The sequence below is a fragment of the Spinacia oleracea genome, chromosome 5 (genome assembly GCF_020520425.1).
Source record: "Spinacia oleracea cultivar Varoflay chromosome 5, BTI_SOV_V1, whole genome shotgun sequence".
In the NCBI taxonomy this organism is placed as follows: Eukaryota; Viridiplantae; Streptophyta; class Magnoliopsida; order Caryophyllales; family Amaranthaceae; genus Spinacia; species Spinacia oleracea.
Genome location: NC_079491.1, coordinates 30500582 through 30523158, shown reverse-complemented (window position 1 = coordinate 30523158; position 22577 = coordinate 30500582). Strand labels below are relative to the sequence as shown.

Sequence of the window (22577 nt, the reverse complement as noted above, 5' to 3'; positions counted from 1 at the left end):
TAATATTTTTTGTGAAAAATTAAGAGTAAAAAAGGAAAAATAGGGTGTGTCCGTCACATGCAAGTTGTAACTCCTGCGTAATAAGGTCGAGATAACATTAACAAATTCTTATGTAGATCAGAGTAAAAGTTAAGTCAAAATGTTTAAAAGTTATCCCGGGATAATGTCAAAGTTATTAATTTTTTAGTGATAAAGTTTACGGCTTTAACAAAAGTAAACTTTTTATCAAAATCTGGGTAAAAGTTACCCCAATGTGCAATAAATTTTGTATACCTAGTGCGTGTAAGACCCTTGCATTAATTTAGATGCTATCGAGTTTGTAACGGTAGCGTTCCACATCTTGTAGTCATATCTGGAATCTTACCTCAAAACTAAGCTAAGCAATGAGTAGTCAAAAGCGTTTGGCATCAACCATTTAGATATCTCGATCATACACACTACACCTCTTTTTTTGCCTATAGTTGATCAAACAAAGGTCCGTTTCTATCCATTTCCCTGTCAAACTCTTTAAATATGATCCATAGCATGATTTTGAAAGTGATAGCCAATGAAAATGAGATGCTCTCTCATTTTCTGTTGGCCACAAACCTATTTTTCTTCCAACCCTAATGGTTAACTGAATCACGGATGTTTTTTACTTCCTACAATTTACATGTCTTTATCAAATAGATCGAATATAATCTTAATTCTTTCTGCGCACTACAATTAATTCTTTTCTTTCTCACTTCTAAATTTTACTTCTAATTTTATAATAATAATAATAATAATAATAATAATAATAATAATAATAATAATAATAATTCGACGAGGCGGCTTTACTTCTAAACTCTACTTTGCTTTGCGTACTTGTCCTCCTGGTATTTTTGAGGCGGCTTAACGGATATTCGATGAGGCTCTTCGATCTTCCTTGGAGCGTATTGTTTTACTGCTCCGGGCCTGGCTTTGGCGATTGGCAATGGCGACTTGTCACCTTACCTTTTTCTTTTGTCGGGCTTGGTGTTTATTCCACAGGTGATGTTCGTCATTATGCTTTTCTTGTTTCTCGATTGCAGTCTTTTGGTTTGCAGACAAAGCTTCTACGACATGTTGGCATTGTTGGTACTGGTCGAGCATTTGAAGATGCGTTGAGTCTATTTAATAGAACGGTGGAGTATGACATTTTGAGTAACCCTAGTGAGGTTGATGCCCCTAAGCTCATGAAGAAATTGGCAGAATATATGTCACTAAGGTTACTGCATCTGCAGAATCCACCTTCTCTTTATTTTCTCGATAGTCGACCTTGTGGAAATCGCAGTAGGGAGATCACACTTCTGTTTGGCTTCGTGCGGGTCCCCATATCAGGTTTGGGACAAACGATGAATGCTAAGCTTACCGATGTGTGTTGTGTTACCGGTTGGAGGTTCCTTTGTTCTTTGAAAAATATATGTCAGGAATAGGAAAATCTCAATTTTTATGATATTATTGTTTTTATAATATACGTAGTAAGTTGCTACTTCGTAATATCAAGATAGTATTTTGATTTTCATAAACCTTTTTCAAAAAAATAAATAAATTATACTCTTAGCCGACATGCAATAGTTTTAAAAAATAATGTGTAATTATATGTCAAAACCCAAACAAATATTTTTTTATTATTATTATTTTCTTCCGATCCATTTTATGTAGCGGGAACGGGTATGGTTACCGTTATGGATATTCATTCAATTTTAAAAGAAAACGGTTACCTGATAAAGGTATGATAAGTGTTTTTTTTTTTGCCAAACTTAAATATTTTTTGTCGAAACCCTAAACACCTAATATTGCACTAATCACTTTGTAATTTGAATAAATAATAATTTTCTCTAATTTTTCAAAAACCCATGATAAAATTTGATATGATTTTGTTTTAAATAAATGATACATAATAGAAAAATATATATTTAATCTCATCCGTGCATTGCATGAGACCTAACCTAGTATATAATACATCTTAGTTTCCTAATCCTACGCAAACACGTATTTAGGAAACAACTAGTCATAAATCATTATCAAAAACTTTTGTGTGCCCCCGATCTACGGTATTTTACTGTACATCCAAATATAAAAGTGAACCAGATAAAATATATAAATGACCTTATTCGAAGACTAAAGTTACCTTACTTTAGGATAAATGTGACCCTAACCATTGAAAAATGCGACCCTAACAATAAACAATGAAGTGACCCTAATCAAAAGTGATATGCTTGTACAAGTTATAACTATGACCTACAACACCACAATGAAATATACATCAATACACAAATGTAATATAGGTAGTAGGCTACGTGGAGCTTCACCCCACACCATGTACAATATTGTACCTTCTCTACCATTTGATTTAATAGCCTTGAAAATAAGGTAACTTATAACTACAATAAAGTAAACTTATAACATCAATAATGGTAACTAAAAGAACAAAACAGGTGCGGATAACCTTCCTCTTTTAGACCGCCACACAATATATTATCGTAGATCGGCTTTTCTGAAAAGTTTGTGAATCACTATTAGCATATGTAAGCCCGTCTTGATATTTTGAGTGAAAGGACTACGTACCAATTCTAAGCATAAAAGAACTCTAGTTTAAAACATATGTAGTATATCATAACATGGTAATATTGTGAAGTCTAATAACATTGCTACTTGCCGGTGTACGGAAAATTGGACAAGAAAACAATAAAACCTACTGCGATGGAGATAGTAATTTTAATAAATGTCTAGGAAAAAACGATGAATTGAATTATTAACAATGGAAATATAAATATGTGAGAAAGAGAATGGGAGAAGGATGCCTTTTCTATAAAAAAAAAAAACTCAAAAACTCAAGAGTGGAATTTTTGCTATGTCGTTAATTATGGTGGGTTAGGAAGATTGTGGAGCTATTATTAGATTCATATGATATATTGGAGTGATTGCTAAGTGAGATCATGTACACTAATATTAAGTCATTTAGTTTTCTCGTGTAAAAAATATATATGGAGACTGAAGTGAAAAAAGTATGTGTCAAACGAGTGTCTAATAAAAAAAGAAAAAATGAGTAGAGTTTTTTTAGGTTAAAGTAACGTAGGGACCCATGAGATTATGAAGACATGATTTACCTATGAGGATTTGACCTACCTTGACGTAAGATGGAAAAAAAAACATTTGCCTAATGTCTAAGTATACGTCAAGTATGTATATTGGATATGGACATCGATTGCAAAATCAAAAGATTCAAAACCTTGAAATTTAATCCATGATATGAACAATAGAGTTGTACAGTATGAATAAAGATACGAACTTTGTATCAAAAAATCCAGAATAATTGTAAAGCAGCAGTAAAGAAGATAAAATTTGATTGGATAAAATAAAAAGTAAAGAAAAATAGATCATAGTGACAACAAGAGCAGGTACCAAATCGAAGACGGTGGATCTTGATGCTCCTTATTTAGCATTTACTGGTCCACACATGCATCCATTTAATCACCAACCTCCATTTATTTTCTTTTATTTAAAATTTAAATTATTAGGAAATATAACACTAGATTTTAGGGTTGGGAGGTAGGGGACAAATATAACCTTCCCAAGATTGAGCTAAAAAGAGTCAAAGATATTGTTGGATCATTTGAAATTAAAAGATAAATAGTGTAACAAAAAGAAACCAAAAATATCATCTAATTTGTTCATATTTCTCAAATCCCAAATCATGGAATTGAATACATAAGAGAATTAATACATACTACAATCATAGGCTAAATAAGAGCACATATTAATTAATAGTAATATAAGTAGTACTCGCGCGTGCAAAAACCAGTTCTCCCTCCTTTACACAATTCTTTTCGCAATATTATTGAACGACTACATAGTAAGATATCTAATTAAAAATCCTAAAATGGCAATAAAAAGAGGATGACAATTAATGAGAATTGAGCTAAGATTAAGTGATTAACTTGATGATGATGGAGTTAATTAAGGTGATTAGTGAAAATGGTGGAATATTGAAGGAGGATAAAGTAAGGGTGGGGTGGGTTGGGTTGGGTTTAGGAGGTAGCAATGCAGTAAGGCTCCCAGAACAAGAGTGACCTCTTGGGTTCTTTACAGGCTCTAAGCATAATGGGAACAAGATACTCTGCCTTTGGTCCTTGTTCTTCTTCTCCTATTATTGTTCTAGCAGCTTTCACTAGTATCACCTCTTGTTCCTTTGTATTATTATAAAACAACTTGTAGTTGTTATTCCCTTTGCTACCAGTATCTTTTTCCACTTGCTGCCTAGTTGTTATTTTATTATTCTTTTGTCCAACTAGTGGATTCAGCATTGCTACTGCGGGGCTGTTGTTCCGTCGCCAGTAGTATTCATATGCGTTCAGGGCCACTGCAGCAGCAGTAGCAGTAGCAGTAGCTGTAGCTGTGCTTACCCTTGTGTGATGTGGGACTGATTGTGTCATCCTTACCTCTTCCTCATTGTCATTCAGAGTCTTGATGATTCTTGTGTTGTAGTTTCGAGGCCATGTGGACTTGTTACGGGTGTTGGTTAACTCCATAAGCTTGCTCATTGTCAATGACCTTTGCACATTTATTACTCCCTTTGCTATACCCAACACCTTTTCTTTTTCTTTTTCTTTTTCTTCTTCTTCTTCTTCTTTTTCATTATCATCATCTTCGATAACAGCATCCTCATCATTGAACATCTCATCTTGTTGTTCCTCCTGTTGTTGTGGTTGATCACCATTACTGAGAGTGAGAAGCAGGCGGCCGTCTTGTCGTTGGGCACGGAAGCAGTTCACTGATGGTACGGAAACAGCTTCGACGACAAGGCGGCCGTCTTGACGGTGGGACCGGATGTGAAGGTTGGACCCATCATCTCGGTAAGCCAATGAAGGAAGAGGAGGAGGGAATGACGGCCTTGCACAAGGGACCATCATTGACCTCTTAGTACTAAGAGTGGGACCACTCCTCAAGTTGTTGTTGCACTTGTAGTTACTCACTTCGACCTCCACCTCGACCTCGACCTCGACCTCGACCTCTACCTCTACCTCTACTTGTTCCTGCACTTGCACTTGTTCTTGCACTTCTTCCTCCTCCTCCGGCTCGGACCCCGGGTAGGAGAACCCGTCAGACCCGGTCTCCGACCCAAGACTCTCAGTACAAATCTCAAGGCTCTTCTCACTGAGGGAGCTCGCCGTACGCTTCGCCAAAGGGTGAACGTATGGTGGAGGAAGCTGGGCCGACTCGGAACCGGAACTGTCAGTAGTTTTGGAAGGAGTGAGAATAGAACCCCAACTCTTCTTGTCAGCTTGGATAGAGCTCCAAATTTCCTCAAATGCCTGACCAGCCTTGTTGTTGTTGTTGTTGTTGTTGTTGTTGTTGTTGTTGTTGTTGTTGTTGTTGTTGTTGTGATCATTGTGGTGTTCCCCTAAGGGTTGCAAATGGAGAGAGGAATGAACCCTCTTGAGAGAAGCAGATGAGCTGAGAGTCAGACATTTCTGGGAGGACATGTCAGCAGCTGAAAGAGTTCTTCTAATAGAATTTTGGGGTAATATTTTGTTAGACTCAAAATCAGAGCAAAGTACAGAAACAATGCCCTGTTTTTGGACTGGCTTTTTGGGAGGATGATCTTCACTCATTATCATTTTATAAGGGGTTTCTTCTTCTTCTTGTTGTTGTTGATGGCAGCTGGCGTTGTCAATCCAACCTGCTGACATCTCTCTTCTTCTGCAACTACTTTCAGACGCAGAGAAATTTTGGAGATGTTCGAGATAACTATTTCAAAATATTATAACTCGGACAAATTTTCTGATTTCCTGCAACACACAAAAACAAAATTCTTTTATTAGAAAAATTACAATTTCGAAAGCATTAAAGAGAGCCAACTGTAGTATCAAGTTACAAAGCATTCTGAGAAACATGCAAGTGGGTTATATAATTGGACATGGGTGTCAATCATAGGGCAGTCAAATTTCCTTACCCTTTTCACAATTTGAAGATGAAAACAACAACAAATCTCTGTTTTTTTTTTTTTTTTGATGATGCTCTGTTTTTTTTTTTGTTGAGTTTGAGTTTTGAGTGAGAATGAATTATGGAGCGGGGGGAAGCTGGTATTTGTAGTGCTCGTAAAGTATGAGATTGGGTCCCACACCATTACGCAACATTTTTAAAAAGTTGTACCTTTATTTCACTTTCCCATTTTTAGAGTTTCTTAATTAAATTGCTCCTCAAATGTATTTAAATAATCTATTTTTGTAGGAGTAATTCCTTTTCCTTTATTCTACTATTAGTAATTTATAGTAAATTTAACAAACATGTAAATAAGTATTAGTGTATTACTGCTAGACTAGATTCCTTTTCTCTTATTTTTTTTCAATTTCGGGTGGAGTGTGTTAATTGTGACTTTGTGAGAGATAAACAACTAAGGAAAAATATACTAACTTTAAGTGCCCTTAATTAGTGTTTTATTTAATTATCTCCTACATACGATTCTGAACAATCGATGTTTAGGAACATATAAGTCGGTTACCCTATATTATTCTACCTCATTTTTTTATACTTACCAATGAATGTTTGTTTAAAGGAATATATAATCATATGCCTTTGAGTATTCCAGTTTAAAGTTTTGAGTTTGTGAATTATAGAGGCGATGTCAGATTTAGTCGTGGAGGGAAGCTGATTATTACCTTTTTATGTAACATGAACATTTAGAGTTATGTTTAAACTAAGCAATCAAGACTCAAGAGTAATGGACAAAGTTAGGTCTAAAAACGAGAAAAGTTTGATTTTACAAAGCAAAACTTGCTAAAGATCTTAGCCAATTCAAGTACAGTACTCTGTATAAGTCAAGTTCCTTGAAGTCAATTTCAGTTGGCATTTCCCAAATACTCAAGATAAAACACTTATAGACTTTCAAGTTTCAATGTTGACCTAAAACCGTGTTCATACAAAACAACGTTCGACTATAGACAAATATTAAAATACATTTACTTAATTAGTCCCTTAACTCATTTAGAGCCCGTATGTTTGTTGTTTTGTTTTACGCATCAGAAGCTGCTCGATCTGTGATGAGCTTGCTTGACGTACATTTCGCGGTTGACCTTGTGAATATTACACATTTAATTTGAAAGAGGTCAATCGGGTCATCAAAGTAAGTTGAGTATACAATGAGTGTGGTATAGTTATATTTTAAAATGTCATTCGTCAATTTTTGAGAATATAAGTTTTAAGCTTTGTTAGTAACAATAATGTAGAAATGAATTAAAAAGGAATTGACGCAAAGTAAAAGAGAGCAGGGTGGTAATATATATATCTATATTATTAAAGCAGAGTGATGAGGAATGTGAGGGTCTCAAAACTCCAATGCTCATCTCTCATGCTTCGTTATTTTAGGAAATTCAGACAACTTAAAAACAGAAAAAAAAAAAAAAAAAAATCACCTAAAGTTTACCTGTATAATTAATTGGAAAACTAAAATGGAAATAAGAATAATTAAGAGTATTGGACATGAAAGAATAAAGAAAAAATTTAAACCAATTATTCACTTTCAAATTTAATCTCCCAAATGATTGGGTTGCTGCAATTTTTCAAGTGAAATGGGAAGAAGAATTTTATTATTTACGAGATGATACCAACAAAATTAAAGTATCTATATATTCCTTAGTCAATTTTGCAGTTTCAAAGGTTTTGAGACCATCGTGTATAAAACACATAATAGGATACATTTTAGCTTCTTACTCCGGGTTTTATGTTTTGCTTAAGACACATAAAATATTTAGGTACGTTTTGGTATTGGCACACAATAAACATTGTAGTTAATTAACAACATCGTTTAAGCGTTTTTTATACTTTTGATAGGACCTATGCAATCGCACGGGCACAAACTAGTATATGGGTAATCCAAAAATGGGCTTCTCCAATGAATTGAATATATATGTCTGAGACTGAGATCGAGCTTGATCGGATCAGAGGTCCAGCTAAGTGAATTTGTCTGTTACGTCATATTAGTACAAATGCAACCGTACTGCAATTAAATGGAAACTCTATCCTTATTCTGCGTAGCTTCCATTATTAGTGCATGCATTGTCATACGGAGTTTGACTATATCGTTACTCCCCCGTGTCTCAAAGATAATCCAGTGTACTAGTATTGATAGGCTGTAATAATAGATTATACAATTATGTACCAAGTGGGTAATTTCATGAAGTTTAATTTGTCTAATAAGAGATCCTTGATCAAATGATTAAACAATATTGAAATACTAGTAGTTAACGAAAAGATGCTAAGTTTAAATTGTGTAAATTGTTCCGGGTCTGGAACCGAAGAGACGCCCTGAGTGAAGATGCTGTCCTATCAAGCAGAACAAACGTAAGCTAACCTCGGGGGTTTAACCGAGGAAACCCCCTCCAATGCCTAATTCAGCAAATGAACTAGTGTTCTTAGAAAGAGAAAGTAGAGAGAGTTAAGAATTGTACTTATATTGAACGTGTCCGCAAATGAATGGGGAGGGCGGTATTTATAGGCGTATTATTCAGTACTTTGGCCTATTCAGATGCTGCCGCGTGTACGTTGGCGACGTACTTGTTATTTGTCCTTTTGCTTAACGAGATGCCTCTGCTGTTGTCTAGCAGATCGTTACCCCGTAGACCTATGGTCCTGCGTGGTCTTTTAAGAATTTGGGTATTCTCGCTAATTATCTTTGCGGTTGCTCTGTTAGAGGGTTTTGCCATGTGGTTGACTCGTTCTGCTATGACCAAGATGGTCTGGTAGGCTGTATATATTCCCGTACAACTAGTCCCCCAAGAGTAGGGCTGACTACTTGGAGTTAGGCCTGTTTTTTTTTTTTGGGGCAGTTAATTGTAATTTTTGAGAAACTGTAATAATTTTTCGAAAAACAAATCGTCGCGTTTCATTGTGCTCCACGTGTCCTTCATCGCCGTAGGTGACTCGAAGTGTTCTTCCATCTGAGCCGTTCATTTCGTTCTTTAAAACGTCACTTCAGTCATTTTTTTCTTCTCTCTCTTACTTCTTGCTTTCTTCATCTTCTCGCTTTTCTTCGACTTCCCTTTTGTGGTGTATGAATTTCTGGGTATAATGTTGGAATGTTTCATGTTTATAAGTTCGCCATTTCTTTCGGAGCTTTTTTTCCTTCTCCTTCCTTTTCCTTTTTTTTTTATGACTTTCCTTTGTCGTTTCTGAAGGAAATAATGCCCTTGGTCCAAGTATGCATTCTATGTTAAGTCTAATAAGTGCGGTTCAGTATTAATTAACAAGTTAATAATTCAGTGAGATCAAGTGAGCTGAATGCCTAGCTAGAGGCCGCTTCAGTTCAAGTGGAATTAATGATATTAATCCACATCTTACTCTTGACTGAACCCGTAGAGTCACACAAATAGTACGTAAACGGATCAAGTATTTAATGGCATTAAATACTCCATCTATGGATATTCGGAATCGACGGATCTTGGTTTCAGTGGGAGCTGAGATCGTCACAGGCAAGAAATGAATACTCCGGAAACGATGATATTGCCGGAAACAACGGAAACATGGTACGTATCGGAAAATATTATCGGAAATGGAAATATTGCCGGAATCGGAAATATTGCAGGAAACGGAAATATTGTCAGAATCGGAAATATTATCGGAATCGGAAAATAATTCCGGAAACAGAAATATTAAATATTTGTTCGAAACGGAAATTAATTCCGGAATCGGAAATATTAAATATTGTTCGTATCGGAAATGAATTCCGGAACCGGGAATTTAATCGGAAGCGTATCGTACGAATAAGCATCGGACGAGGCCTGCCGGACGAGGGCCCAGCACGAAGCCAGGCCATCGCCCAGCAAGCCAAGCGCGCCACACGAACAGCCAAGGCCACGCCAGGCCCAGCGCAAGGCCAGGCCCAGCAGGCCATGGCAGCGCGCGCCGCGCGCGCAGCAATGGGCTGCGAGCATTGCTGCAGCTCGCGTGGGCTTGTAGCTCGCGTGGGCCGAGCGGCCGTGTGGGCTGTGCGCGGGCATGGCCTACACGCTTGCGGGTCATGCTCGTGTAGAGTTTGTGTTCACATACGAAACCTAAAGAGTATAGGATTTGTTTAATGATTAAAATTCCTAATCCTAAAAGATAAATTAATTAAATAAGAATTCTACTAGGATTCTAATTTAATTAATTCGTATCCTAGTAGGATTCGATTACTTATTCCATGGTCTATAAATATGAGTTAAGGGCTCATAATTTATATCGAGTATTCAAGTATTCAAAGTGATTTTTGAGAGCAAAAATTCAGTCATATAATTGCCCACAATAGCCGAAAATTCTAAGTACCTTAAGGGCGATCCTAGTTGGTCAAGCTTAAGGCGGATCCGGACGTGCTGTGGACTATCTATGGAGGGACGACACTTGGAGTCCTAAAGACTTGTTCTTGTTCGGTTCGGGCGCAGCTAGGGAGGGCACGCAACAAAGTGTATGCATCTAAACTATGCTAAATGATTATGTGTAAATAATATGCTTTCCTGGCTTTATGGTTTTTCCGCATGATTTATGTTTTGTCATATGAATCATAACCTAACAGTGGTATCACGAGCCTCTTATTATTTTCATAATCTAAATTGCATGAACATGGTTAAATATTACAAATTTGCAAGAATTAAAAGGGGTGATTAATTTTCGTAATTGTTAATTAATTGCAAATTGCGTTTATTTAATTATACGTACGCAGTTTTTCGGCAGTTTCTTCGTTACTCATCCAAATCGAGTGATTTTTGTGTCAATTCCGCATGTAAAAGGCATTCTAAAATGTTGACAAAAGTAATAATTTTCGGCCGAACCCAGAATTCTCAAATTCGAAGCCTAACTATGACTTTTCGGAGGTTTTAGTTTTTCGAATGCAAAATTTCGTAAATTTAAGATGTTAAATTAAATATTTGCGATTCTTGTTGATAAATCTTGAATTTTTGATTGACCTACTGTATATGTTTAACAAGTTTGAATGCCTAGCCTTGTTAATTATGCAATCTAATTTGTAATTATGATTAATTTGTTGAAAATTGGAATAATTTAGAATTAATTTGATTTTCATAATTAGTTATAATTTAATTAGAAACCTATGATTAAAAACCACCATAAAAATTGTAAATTTATGTTAAATTTTAAATTTTTATGACCTAGACTTGAATCCATGTTAATCGGAAATCAATTAAATAATAAATTTTCGATTTTTCGCCCTAAAATTATGAAATTAATATTATTTATTAATTTGTCATTAATTTTGAATATAAATTTTTAATTTTTATGCGACTCGCTCATATAACTTGCACGCACAAAGCAATGGACGCTACGTGTTACCCTTAAGGGGTGTTGTATAGTGCGGGCATGCGACGACGAGCAAGGGAGCTCGTCGCCCATGCGGTACGAATGCAGCGAGCAAGGGCTGTGAGCAATGGGCGTGTGGGCAGGGGCGAGAGCAAGACACGAGCAGTCGCGTGTGGGCAGCAAGCGTGCTGCGCCACAGCGCGCACTGCCTCGCGCAAGCATGCGGAGCCTCACGCGCAGCGAGCGCAAGCTCGCGTGCCACGAGCGCTACGCACAGCGTCGATGGCTCGCGCGCAGCGAGCGCCAGCTCGCATACTGCTGCCTCGTGCGATGAGCGCAAGCTCGCGTGCGGGAAAGGCAGGCGCGCAGCGAGCGATGGCTCGCATGGATCGAGCGCTGGCAAGCGAGCGCAGCGAGCGATGACTCGCGTGCATCGAGCGCTGGCGCGTGCAGCGAGCACCAGCTCGCGTGTTCGATTGATGCCTTGCGATGGTGAGCAGCAGCGATGCGACGCAGCGCATGGGCTGCGCGCACATGGCCAGCAATGGCTGTGTGCGTGTGGCCCATGGGCGTGCGTTGCGTGGGATTGTTGCGTTGCGATTAGATCGTTTTGAAATTTTAATTTGAAATTTTCAGTTTACGTAATTTTAATTAATTTTAAAATTAATAATTTAAATTATTTTCTTGGATTTTAATTTTGAATATTGTAATTATAATAAATTTTATTTATTCTAATTATTTTACTAAAATTAAAATCATGAATTAATTTAAATACGACTGAAATTAAATTAAACGTTTTGGATTCAATTATAAATTTATATGAGCTTTAAATTTTAATTAAATTTGTATGTTTCCGGTTAGACTAGAAATACATTTTTATGTTTAAAATTAGTAAAGCATATGAATTTATTGGTTTAAGTGGGAGCCCTTTTTAGTCATAAACTCTTGATTAGGTCTACAAATCCTTAAGGTTAAAACAACTTGATTAGAATTAATAAGGACTGAATAATTTGTAGATTATTGGTGCCCTTGATTAATTGCTGCAAATGTTTATGTGATGCATAATGTGTTTTACTAACCAGCTATGTGGGCCATTCATGTTAATGAATGGGTGAATGGTATATATTGTATATGTACTGTTTTGCAGGTTATGAAGTGACTAGTATGGCCCAAATAGGATAGAAAATATGGTCTGCGAACCATTAATTTGAATGTAATTGGTCTAAAGTACCAAAGTTGTTTTTCAATTCAAATATGGTTTGCGTACCATCAAATAGTTGTAATTAGTTTTAGTTATAGCTTATCCTATTTGAAGAAAATGGTGCCTCCCACGGAGATTTTCAAGACGGACTTTGAAGTTAAAGCTTCAAGATGAAGTCGGGCCATACTAGATCACATATATCTTATGCATGCTTTAAGTTATTTATTGCTTTAAATATGTCTTAATTATGCATAAGATCGCGGCTTGATTATGTTGCATGATTAAGGATTTTAGTTCACTTAAAATCTAACCAACATAGTAAGAGCCTTAAGTTCCAAACTTAAAAATTGAGTTAAAAGGTGCCATGCCAAAATATACACTTGCTTGGATATCCTTTACATCAATCTAGTAATAGTTTTCGCTCAGTGAGGTGTTACTTATTGGTCCTAAAGGGGCAAGGTACACAAATAATTGTGAGTACATGTTAGTTTTGGTGAAACTCAACGATATAAGTAAGGAGTCCTTTTATGTCGTGGCAAAATCGATAGGTTTACCTAATAAGTTCTTAGACGTACCTATCAACCAAGAATAGTTTCTAGACTATTAGCAAAAGGCTTTTGCTTACCTAAGATGTTTTAGGATTAAGTCGACAAACTGTGCTTAATTCTTCAATGATTTTAGGATCTTGGAATCATTTTATTCACGCATGCCGGAACAATAAATTCGAATAAAATGCTAATAACTTGTTGAAATTGCATGATTGCTTTAATTTTCAAGTTATTACTCATGATAAATGTTTAGACTTTGCATGCTTCAATGTATGTTTTAATTATTGTTTATAATTAAATATCTTGCACTGCAGTAAATCCTTTTAGAAAGGTAACAGTAAATTTCCTCGATTGGTAGTGAATCCAAGAACGATTCACGGAAATGAGAGAAAATGAGCAATTTAAAATGTACGTTTCTTTTAGCGACTTTTATGGTTGTTTTCGAATATCAAAATCGAATGGCAAACCAATTGGTGCTTGTGAATTCAAAATACAATGTAGTTTTGAGATCATAAAGCATTGAGTTTAAACGCTCAGCTTTACCAATGGTTAACAACCTAAAATATTTTTTCCATTTAATTCTCGAATGAGTCTAGTCCCTAGACATTCGAGTAGATCGATGCTTAGAGAACTTTAGAAGCTTCTAGTAAGATCATCTAGTTGAAACAAAATATTCAACATAAATTAAAATGGTAAAGAACCTTGTTGGTGACATTGGACATGTCTAACAAAGTATAAAAGTCAACACTAAAGAATTCAATTCTTAAGACTATAAGAAAGGGTACAAGAAATAGGAAAACAAAACAGATGACAGGAATTTACAATTCCGTTTCTACCTATAAGTTTATGTTTAAAGAGAAGTGACCTAGGAATCAAACTTCCTTGGTATCATATACCGCTTGAGGTTCTTACTTCGGTAATAACTCAAATAATGGAAGCTAGGCTACACTAATGGCCTACAAGTGGGAAATAAAGCATGGCAATGCTACATTAGCTGTAGGGTCATCTAGGTTGTTTTAAGTCCTTTCAAGGCTGGAACTAAATGGTTATTTTGTTCCATAATCAGCATACCTAAATTTCTGCTTCAAACACAGAAAGACTCACATTCAGAAGAACGAAAACAATGCTTGTTTGTTTGTTTATTTGAATGAAATGGTCAATTACAGGTTGAGTCAATTTGCTTGATTAAAACAAACAACTCTTTAACAATAAAAACTTTACTAGGTTCAAATCAAACCCTTGATTTGAGTTCCACTAATCTTTGGCATTGTTGCTTAGACCATGTCAACAAGTTAACATTTACAAGCTCTATTTTAATGGACTTTTGAAAGTTGGTTGATTTCTAGATCAACTTAAGACAAGCTAGTCTTACTTGTTGAAAGTAACAAAGAATATGAACTATTGTTAGAACGCCTAGACGATAGAGTTCAAAGCTAAAAAAAGGTTTTATGACTTTATTATTTCACATGGATTTGAGTGAATATAGGTTTATTTACTCAAATGTGATATAAGTTGAATCTGTTTGGCTAGTTCAAAGATTCAGAAGTATAAAATCCACTTGGCAAGAAATCATAAAGATCTAGGTTAGATCATGTTGATGATTACTTGAGACCAAATATGATCATCAATGCTTGTGTGTTGTAATTTCACAATCTAGGTCCATAAGATATGGCATATCTTAGTTGGAATAATCGAAGTCAATTAGTACTTGATTCGATCAATGATGGATCATAAAGACTTTTCCTATAATTTCTAAAACAAAATGCTCAACTACCACCAAACTAAATTCGTCAAAGCTATTGAAAAGTAATTTCAGAATAACTTTTCATAAAATATATCTAGAGAGTTGCAAAACTCAGTGGGAGCTTAGTGTTTGTCATTCGACAAACTAAGGCCCAAGTATAGATATATGTTTCATTGTGATTTATTCAAATGAGACACAAGGGTATTGTTTCTACCACGAATTTTGAGAACATAATGTTTGTTTGCTCGAAATAATGTCCTTTTGGAGATTCGTTTCCAAAATGACAAGTGGGAGAAAATAGACCTCGAAAGTTTTCGAGGCGAACAACAAACATAAACGGACATTCCGGAGGCTTTTCGAAGTGCTTCAGAAAATCCGAACTTATTCTTTAAGGACTTTAGAAGTGGCTTTAAAGAATAGACATCTCTTAGAAGACTTTACAAGTGCTTCAAGGAGAACAGATTATTCAAAGGACTTTCAAGTGGCTATTAATATTCTATTGTTTGATGTTCTATACCCAAGTAGGCATAGAATTCAAATCACTGAAACTATAAGATTCTTCTATTAGATAGTGAAGAAACATGGAGTTCAGGTCACTGAAACTATGCAATTCTTCTATTAGATAGTGAAGAAACCTACAACTTACAGTCAAACTATTATCATGTAGATTAATGAGTTTGTGACCTGTAAGAAAGCTATGACGAAACCCAGATTCCCTAAAATGGTTAGAGGCCATATATAGACTCAAATGTTTTAAATGGTTAGAGGCCATAAAACATACTCAATGTTTTGATGACAAAATTGAAATTTTGTTGATTTGCAAGAATAGTTTCACACCTATTGGTTGCAAGTTTGTTTTAAGGATAAAAACCATCAAACATGAAATTGTGTTCACAACACAAAGCTAGATTAGTTGCTAAAAGGTTACAAGCAAATTCACGGTGTGGATTGTGTTGAAACCTCATGCATAATCGTAATGCTCAAGTCTATAATTCAAGCAATGATTGCATATTGGTACATATAGCAATTGGATGACAAAACGTATTCCTCAATCAAATGTTGGAATAAACTATGTACATGATATGTCATAGGATTTGTGGATCCAAATAAATGCTTGAAAAGGAAAGCTATAAAATCTAAGTACAGATTTAAGCAAGCAATTGGGAATTGGAATTGTATTTTAGTGAAGCTAATAAGTATTTTAGTTTCATAAAATGTACATGATTCTTATAGATTTATAAGAAGTTTAGCGGGAGTACGTAAAACTTAATTGGTCCTATGTGTATCACACACATATCTCTCTATTGAGAAATAACATTCAAATGCTAATGACTTAGATTTGAGATTATTCATCAATGATGGACCATGGAGGAACTTAGTACATACTGGGTATTAAGTTCTATTTACAAAGATTTTATATTATTGTTTTGGATTAAGTAATGGCATTTACTAAATCAAACACGAAATACTCCATTAAAGATATTCGACCCATGTGAATAAATCTAAGTAAAGAATGTTTGAACTATGTATAAGCATTTACTAAGTTAAACATCAAAGGATCTGAGTAAGATTCTTAACCTATATTATATGTCAAAGAATTTAGCTGGATTTAGTATCTACTGAAACTAGATGAGCTAAAGTTACATGAATAGAATTCAATTGGAATTATTCTGCAAAAGAATTTATCATGTATGATATAATACGAGGATCGCCAAAAACGTATCGTATGACTTTAGGCATGACGAACATATATCAATCTCTATTGATCTAAGTAAAGATCAACTAGATTGAGATCAAGAATACTTATGGTACTTGAAAAGGTACATAGGAATAGTTCTTGATTCAAGGAAATAAAGATATGCTAAATATTGATGCTACACGCATAAACACTGGCAAAGGATCAAGCAAAGACCCTTTGGAGTTAACCATTGACAAGGACGAGCTAAAGAGCATCGTGTTTCGAAATGGCAACATGGATTGGAGACCATGAGTTGTTGCGTGGGAAATTAAATATTAATTTCTATATTCTAAGATACAGCAGGAAAGTCTTCCACATATCCGTGAACTGCTTGGATAAGTAAATCCAAACCAAAGCATCACTAGCAACCTATACAGTTGAAGTAGAAGTACTTATTGCCTAAGAAGCAATAAAACAGAGTTGTTTATATTAATGAGTTCTTCATTAAACTTGGGAAGATCACATGTCTGTTGACTTAATGGTTCTTCATTGCAAAATGCGTAGTACCACTAATGTAGCAAGAAAGACTAGATCACAAAATAAACATACTCAAAAGATCTTATCATCATATCTCGAAGAACATTCGATGAAAAGGATATTAAGATTGGCAAAGCATGATAACTAAACCTATGCAACAAGTGAGAAGCAACACTTACATTGTAGCACTGGAAATCAAGCATAGCTTTGAAATTCCATGAACTGTTTTAGAAGATGGGTTTGAGGCCCATGGTTGTAAAACATTGGGATTGAACATTTATCATATATGAAATATATTTTCATATTCCATTTAATCTTGGTTTAGTATTAAATGATGAGTCCCTTAAATTTGACGAAATATTCAAGATAGACTGTCAGGACCAGTCCTGTGACTAAGAAATGTCTATCAAGTGAACTTGAATGTCAAAGGTTGAAAATGGTCCCTAGTCTGAGTTTTCTATAAAATTGGACGCATAGAAAACGTTAGACGATTAGAATGCAAGATGACTAGTAGTTCTGTTTCTTGAACTATGTGGACATGGCAATGTCATAATCATTTGCATAGATACTTACTTTGGGAAGACTAGTATCGGACAAGACCTATGAAACTTTACTGTAAGAGATGAAAATCTGTCATAAGTAAATTTCATTAAAATTATTAGACACTAAATCCTCAATACCTGAGTGATTTGAGATTACTTGTTTGAGAACTGGTTGCTTTGACGTTGACCAACCGTCGCACCGTAAAAGGAGGCTATAAAGGCAACGCTCAGGTAATCACCTATCAAACGAAGTCTAATCTCAAGATCGCAAGATTGGGATTGTCCTCCCATAAATCGGGATGAGATGCTTAAAAGTTGTACAAGGCCACTCGGAGAGCTAGAAACTGTGAAATGCATGGCCGTGCTCGGATGAATCATAGGCTATGATTATCTGTTTATTTGATCAGTTGAACTCTGAAACCGAGGAACACCTCTGGACATAATAAGGATGACAGCTCTTACCTTATGTTCAAGAGCAAGCATCGAGTGACAAAGGAATTAGGAAATGCACACTTGTCCCTAAGGACAAGTGGGAGACTGAAGGAAATAATGCCCTTGGTCCAAGTATGCATTCTATGTTAAGTCTAATAAGTGCGGTTCAGTATTAAATAACAAGTTAATAATTCAGTGAGATCAAGTGAGCTGAATGCCTAGCTAGAGGCCGCTTCAGTTCAAGTGGAATTAATGATATTAATCCACAGCTTACTCTTGACTGAACCCGTAGGGTCACACAAATAGTACGTAAACGGATCAAGTATTTAATGGCATTAAATACTCCATCTATGGATATTCGGAATCGACGGATCTTGGTTTCAGTGGGAGCTGAGATCGTCACAGGCAAGAAATGAATACTCCGGAAACGATGATATTGCCGGAAACGGAAATATGGATCGCATCGGAAATATAAATATTATCCAAGTCGTAGATGTTGCCGGAAACGGAAACATGGTACGTATCGGAAAATATTATCGAAAATGGAAATATTGCCGGAATCGGAAATATTGCCGGAAACGGAAATATTGTCAGAATCGGAAATATTATCGGAATCGGAAAATAATTCCGGAAACGGAAATATTAAATATTTGTTCGAAACGGAAATTAATTCCGGAATCGAAAATATTAAATATTGTTCGTATCGGAAATGAATTCCGGAACCGGGAATTTAATCGGAAGCGTATCGTACGAATAGGCATCGGACGAGGCCTGCCGGACGAGGGCCCAGCACGAAGCCAGGCCATCGCCCAGCAAGCCAAGCGCGCCACACGAACAGCCAAGGCCACGCCAGGCCCAGCGCAAGGCCAGGCCCAGCAGGCCATGGCAGCGCGCGCAGCGCGCGCAGTAATGGGCTGCGAGCATTGCTGCAGCTCGCGTGGGCTTGTAGCTCGCGTGGGCCGAGCGGCCGTGTGGGCTGTGCGCGGGCATGGCCTACACGCTTGCGGGTCATGCTCGTGTAGAGTTTGTGTTCACATACGAAACCTAAAGAGTATAGGATTTGTTTAATGATTAAAATTCCTAATCCTAAAAGATAAATTAATTAAATAAGAATTCTACTAGGATTCTAATTTAATTAATTCGTATCCTAGTAGGATTCAATTACTTATTCCATGGTCTATAAATATGAGTTAAGGGCTCATAATTTATATCGAGTATTCAAGTATTCAAAGTGATTTTTGAGAGCAAAAATTCAGTCATATAATTGCCTACAATAGCCGAAAATTCTAAGTACCTTAAGGTCGATTCTAGTTGGTCAAGCTTAAGGCGGATCCGGACGTGCTGTGGACTATCTACGGAGGGACGACACTTGGAGTCCTAAAGACTTGTTCTTGTTCGGTTCGGGCGCAGCTAGGGAGGGCACGCAACAAAGTGTATGCATCTAAACTATGCTAAATGATTATGTGTAAATAATATGCTTTCCTGGCTTTATGGTTTTTCCGCATGATTTATGTTTTGTCATATGAATCATAACCTAACAGTTTCGCCTTTTGTTCCCTGTCGTTTTATGTCTATGGTGTTTTGTTGCTTCTACTTTGACTTTCTCCTTCTTTTTCTCTTTGTTTATATTTCTTCCTTTTTCTTTTTCTTTCAGTCTACATGTCTGATACCTCCGATAGTGCCAATCCTAGTAGCCCTGGGTGTATGAGTGATTCTTCTAAGCCATACTCCCCTTCTTCCCCTTCATCTGTTTCTTTATCTTCTGATGAGGAAGCTAGGACAGTAGCAGAGGATAGGACCAAATCCATGAATGATGTTATGTCTCGCTCTGCGCCTGCGGTGATATCCATCTCCAGTGGTTCTTCCTCTGGGGGTGGGTCTCCTGTTGCAGGCGGGGCGACGCCTTCTCTGTCAGAGCTTTCTCCTTCGTATCGTCAAACCCTTAGAGAACTGCGCCATGAGTATTTGGCCAGAGAAGTTCGACTGAATCCTCCACCTAATGCCCCTGTTGGGTTAGACATTCAGCCTTTATCGGAGGTAGCCTGGTTGGACAGTTTTGAACAAATTGACGGGTTTTTTACTAGAGGTATTGATGGGTCCTTATATGTTTATAGCAGATGATCTTCGATGGCGACTGGTTCTGGCAGTAGTTCAGGTGGCGCAGAGCGCCGTGTGGAAGATCCACTTCTTGAGGAGGTAGAGCGCCTACGTCCATTCCCACTGTATGTTGATGAACTTTGCCTGTTGGGGAGACTGATTATTACCTCAGCCCTGAGGTGTCTTTTGGCCTTTGAATGCTAAGCTGGATGTGGGCTGGCTTAAAGCGACTCGAAATAACGACTATTCGCGCGTTGGTAGGGAACTCTACGCTCTGCCCCCAGAATATGAGTTGGTTGTTCCTGCGGACGACGCTCGCATCACTGCTCCTCCTCCAGGCCATATTGGTCTGTATTCATACCACCTTGATTTTGGTCTGCGCTTTCCCCTTGACCCAACTTTGGTCAAGTTTTTGAAGGCCTTCAATGTTTCTCTGGCGCAACTCCTTCCATTTGCTGTGCGGACCTTGGTCTGCTACTTGTGGGTTGTTCGTTTCAAGGGCTTTCCTGAGACCCTGTCCCTATGCAAGCGGTTGCATTGTATCAGGAGTAGTGACAACAAGAGGGAGAGTGTTGGTTGGTTCACTACTTATACTGCTCGAGGCAAGATGACGTGTTTGGGAAATCCAACTGGGCATAGGGAATGGAAAGAGTGTTTCTTCTGGCTCAAGGTTCCTTCTGATTTCCCTTCACCTCACTTTTGTTCCTCCAAATGGTAAGATGGATGGTGTGGAGGTTCTGACTGGTCACAACCTGGAGGACGCTGCTTTTGAGTGGTTTGATTCCATGGTCAAGCGCGACGACAATGGTAAGGACATTGGTCGTGCTCACAAGACTGGCTTCCGCAGTCCAGTTATATTCTGCGGAATGACATTCTTTCTGCTATGCACTTGTGCAATAATCACCCCCATGGTATTTTCCCTTTCATCTTCTTTTTGTACTTTTTTTTTGTGTGTTTTCGGCTTTATACATTATTCTCTTTTTGTGTTCTAATACTTTGTGCCCTTACTATGCTAGGTTGCCAACACCTCGAGATGGGACCTCTGGGGCTGGCTGATGATGGTACCCCTGCGACCAACGAGCCTGTTGAGGTGCCTGCTGATGCTTATTGGACCATAGCCGATGTTGTTGGTGGGCGCAGGGCCAGCTCTCGTCGTACTACTCGGGGAGGGAGCTCTGCGGCTAGTTGCTCTGGAAGGGGAGGAAGCTCTGCTGGTGGTCGCTCTGGTAGGGGAGGGAGCTCTACTGGAGTGAGTATAGGCGCGGGTACTTCTGCGTCCCGCCCTAACCCTACTGCTCGAGTGGTTTCTTCCACTCCTTCCTCTGCGCGGCATGGCCAGACCACTCTCTCAGGCCATCGTCGCCCTCGCTCTGCGATTAAAGGGACATCGGCGGATGCTGTGGGGACCGTCACGGATTGCTTGCGGTCTGCCCGAGCAGACCAAATTATAGACTCCTCTGCGTCTGAGCCGGTGGAGATTATAGACGAGGAGCAGGACGTTCCCTTTGTGCAGTGCGAGGGTAAGCGTCACTGCAGTGGGGAGAGCTCTCGGTCGCAGGAGCAGGCTCCGCAGGCCCAAACTTCTATTCCTGCTAACCAAAGTAATGCTTCCCTTCCTACTTCTTCTGTTGCTCTAGCTGCTTATCTGGAGGAGCAATTAAAACTGCCCGAGTCTTCCATTCTAGAATATGTGAACATTCGCAACAACGAGTTCTTAGAGAAGGAGTTTATCGATGTTCGCCCCGAGGTGAACCCAGAAATGGCTGCTTTTTTCCCCCTAGGGTGTATTAGCGAAGATATCTTCGTTCCTAACTGGGATGTTAGGTCGAATGAGTCTCTGTATGCCAGCTTCCCTAAGAAAGGTGGGACCTTGGCGTATCGGATGCTTTGAGGTATATCATTGCCAACTGATCATCCTCGTGAGCGTATTTACACCTCAGGGGCTAATGCTTGCCAAAAAGTATTGGAGGTAAGCTCTTTATGGCTTTTGACCTTGTTCTTTGATCATGGCCTTTTTTGGCTGCCTTTGTAATCTTTCTTTAACTTGTACTTAACTTTTTTTTAGGCTGGGGGTGCTGTAAAGGAGCTCACCGACGTCTTCATCTACTACCAGAGGAAGTATGATCAGCATTTGGTCCTGCTGGAAGAAAGAGACAGGCAGATTCGGTATTTAACCTTGGAGGTTGAGAGAGCCTCTTCCTCGCTGACGATTGCTAACGCCAATGTGCAGTCTATCTTGCTTGAGAGGGATAATCTTGCTAACCAGGTGGTAGCTCTGCGTCCTGATGGGGAGAACTTGGCGAAGGCGCATGAGGAGCTAGAGGCTGAGAGGAAACGTACTGAGGAGTTGGCGGAGCAGCTAAGCCTTGCTGAGCAGAGGCATGCAGATGACTTGGCAGATCTCCGTAGTTCTGTTCAGAAGGAGGTGGCCGCCGCAGTGCAAGAGTTCTGTCGCTCTGATCAACAGTATGCTCTCTTAACCCAGATGTACGATGGTGGGTGGAAG

At 37.9% G+C, this 22577-nt stretch overlaps 1 protein-coding gene across 1 annotated transcript; it reads right to left on the bottom strand.

The window, feature by feature from the left end:
* Positions 1-3796: 3796 nt before the first annotated feature.
* On the bottom strand, positions 3797-6065 carry LOC110797070 (protein FAF-like, chloroplastic). The gene is made up of 2 exons (XM_022002168.2): positions 5960-6065; positions 3797-5795 (listed from the first exon to the last, which is right to left on the bottom strand). Exon 2 carries the CDS (start codon positions 5694-5696, stop codon positions 4035-4037), a length of 1662 nt encoding a protein of 553 aa, XP_021857860.2. The 5' UTR covers positions 5697-5795; positions 5960-6065; the 3' UTR covers positions 3797-4034.
* Positions 6066-22577: the final 16512 nt, after the last annotated feature.

Bases quoted from the DNA above. Each gene is read 5' to 3' on its own strand.
- LOC110797070 (XM_022002168.2), bottom strand. From the start codon at position 5,696: ATGTCAGCAGGTTGGATTGACAACGCCAGCTGCCATCAACAACAACAA.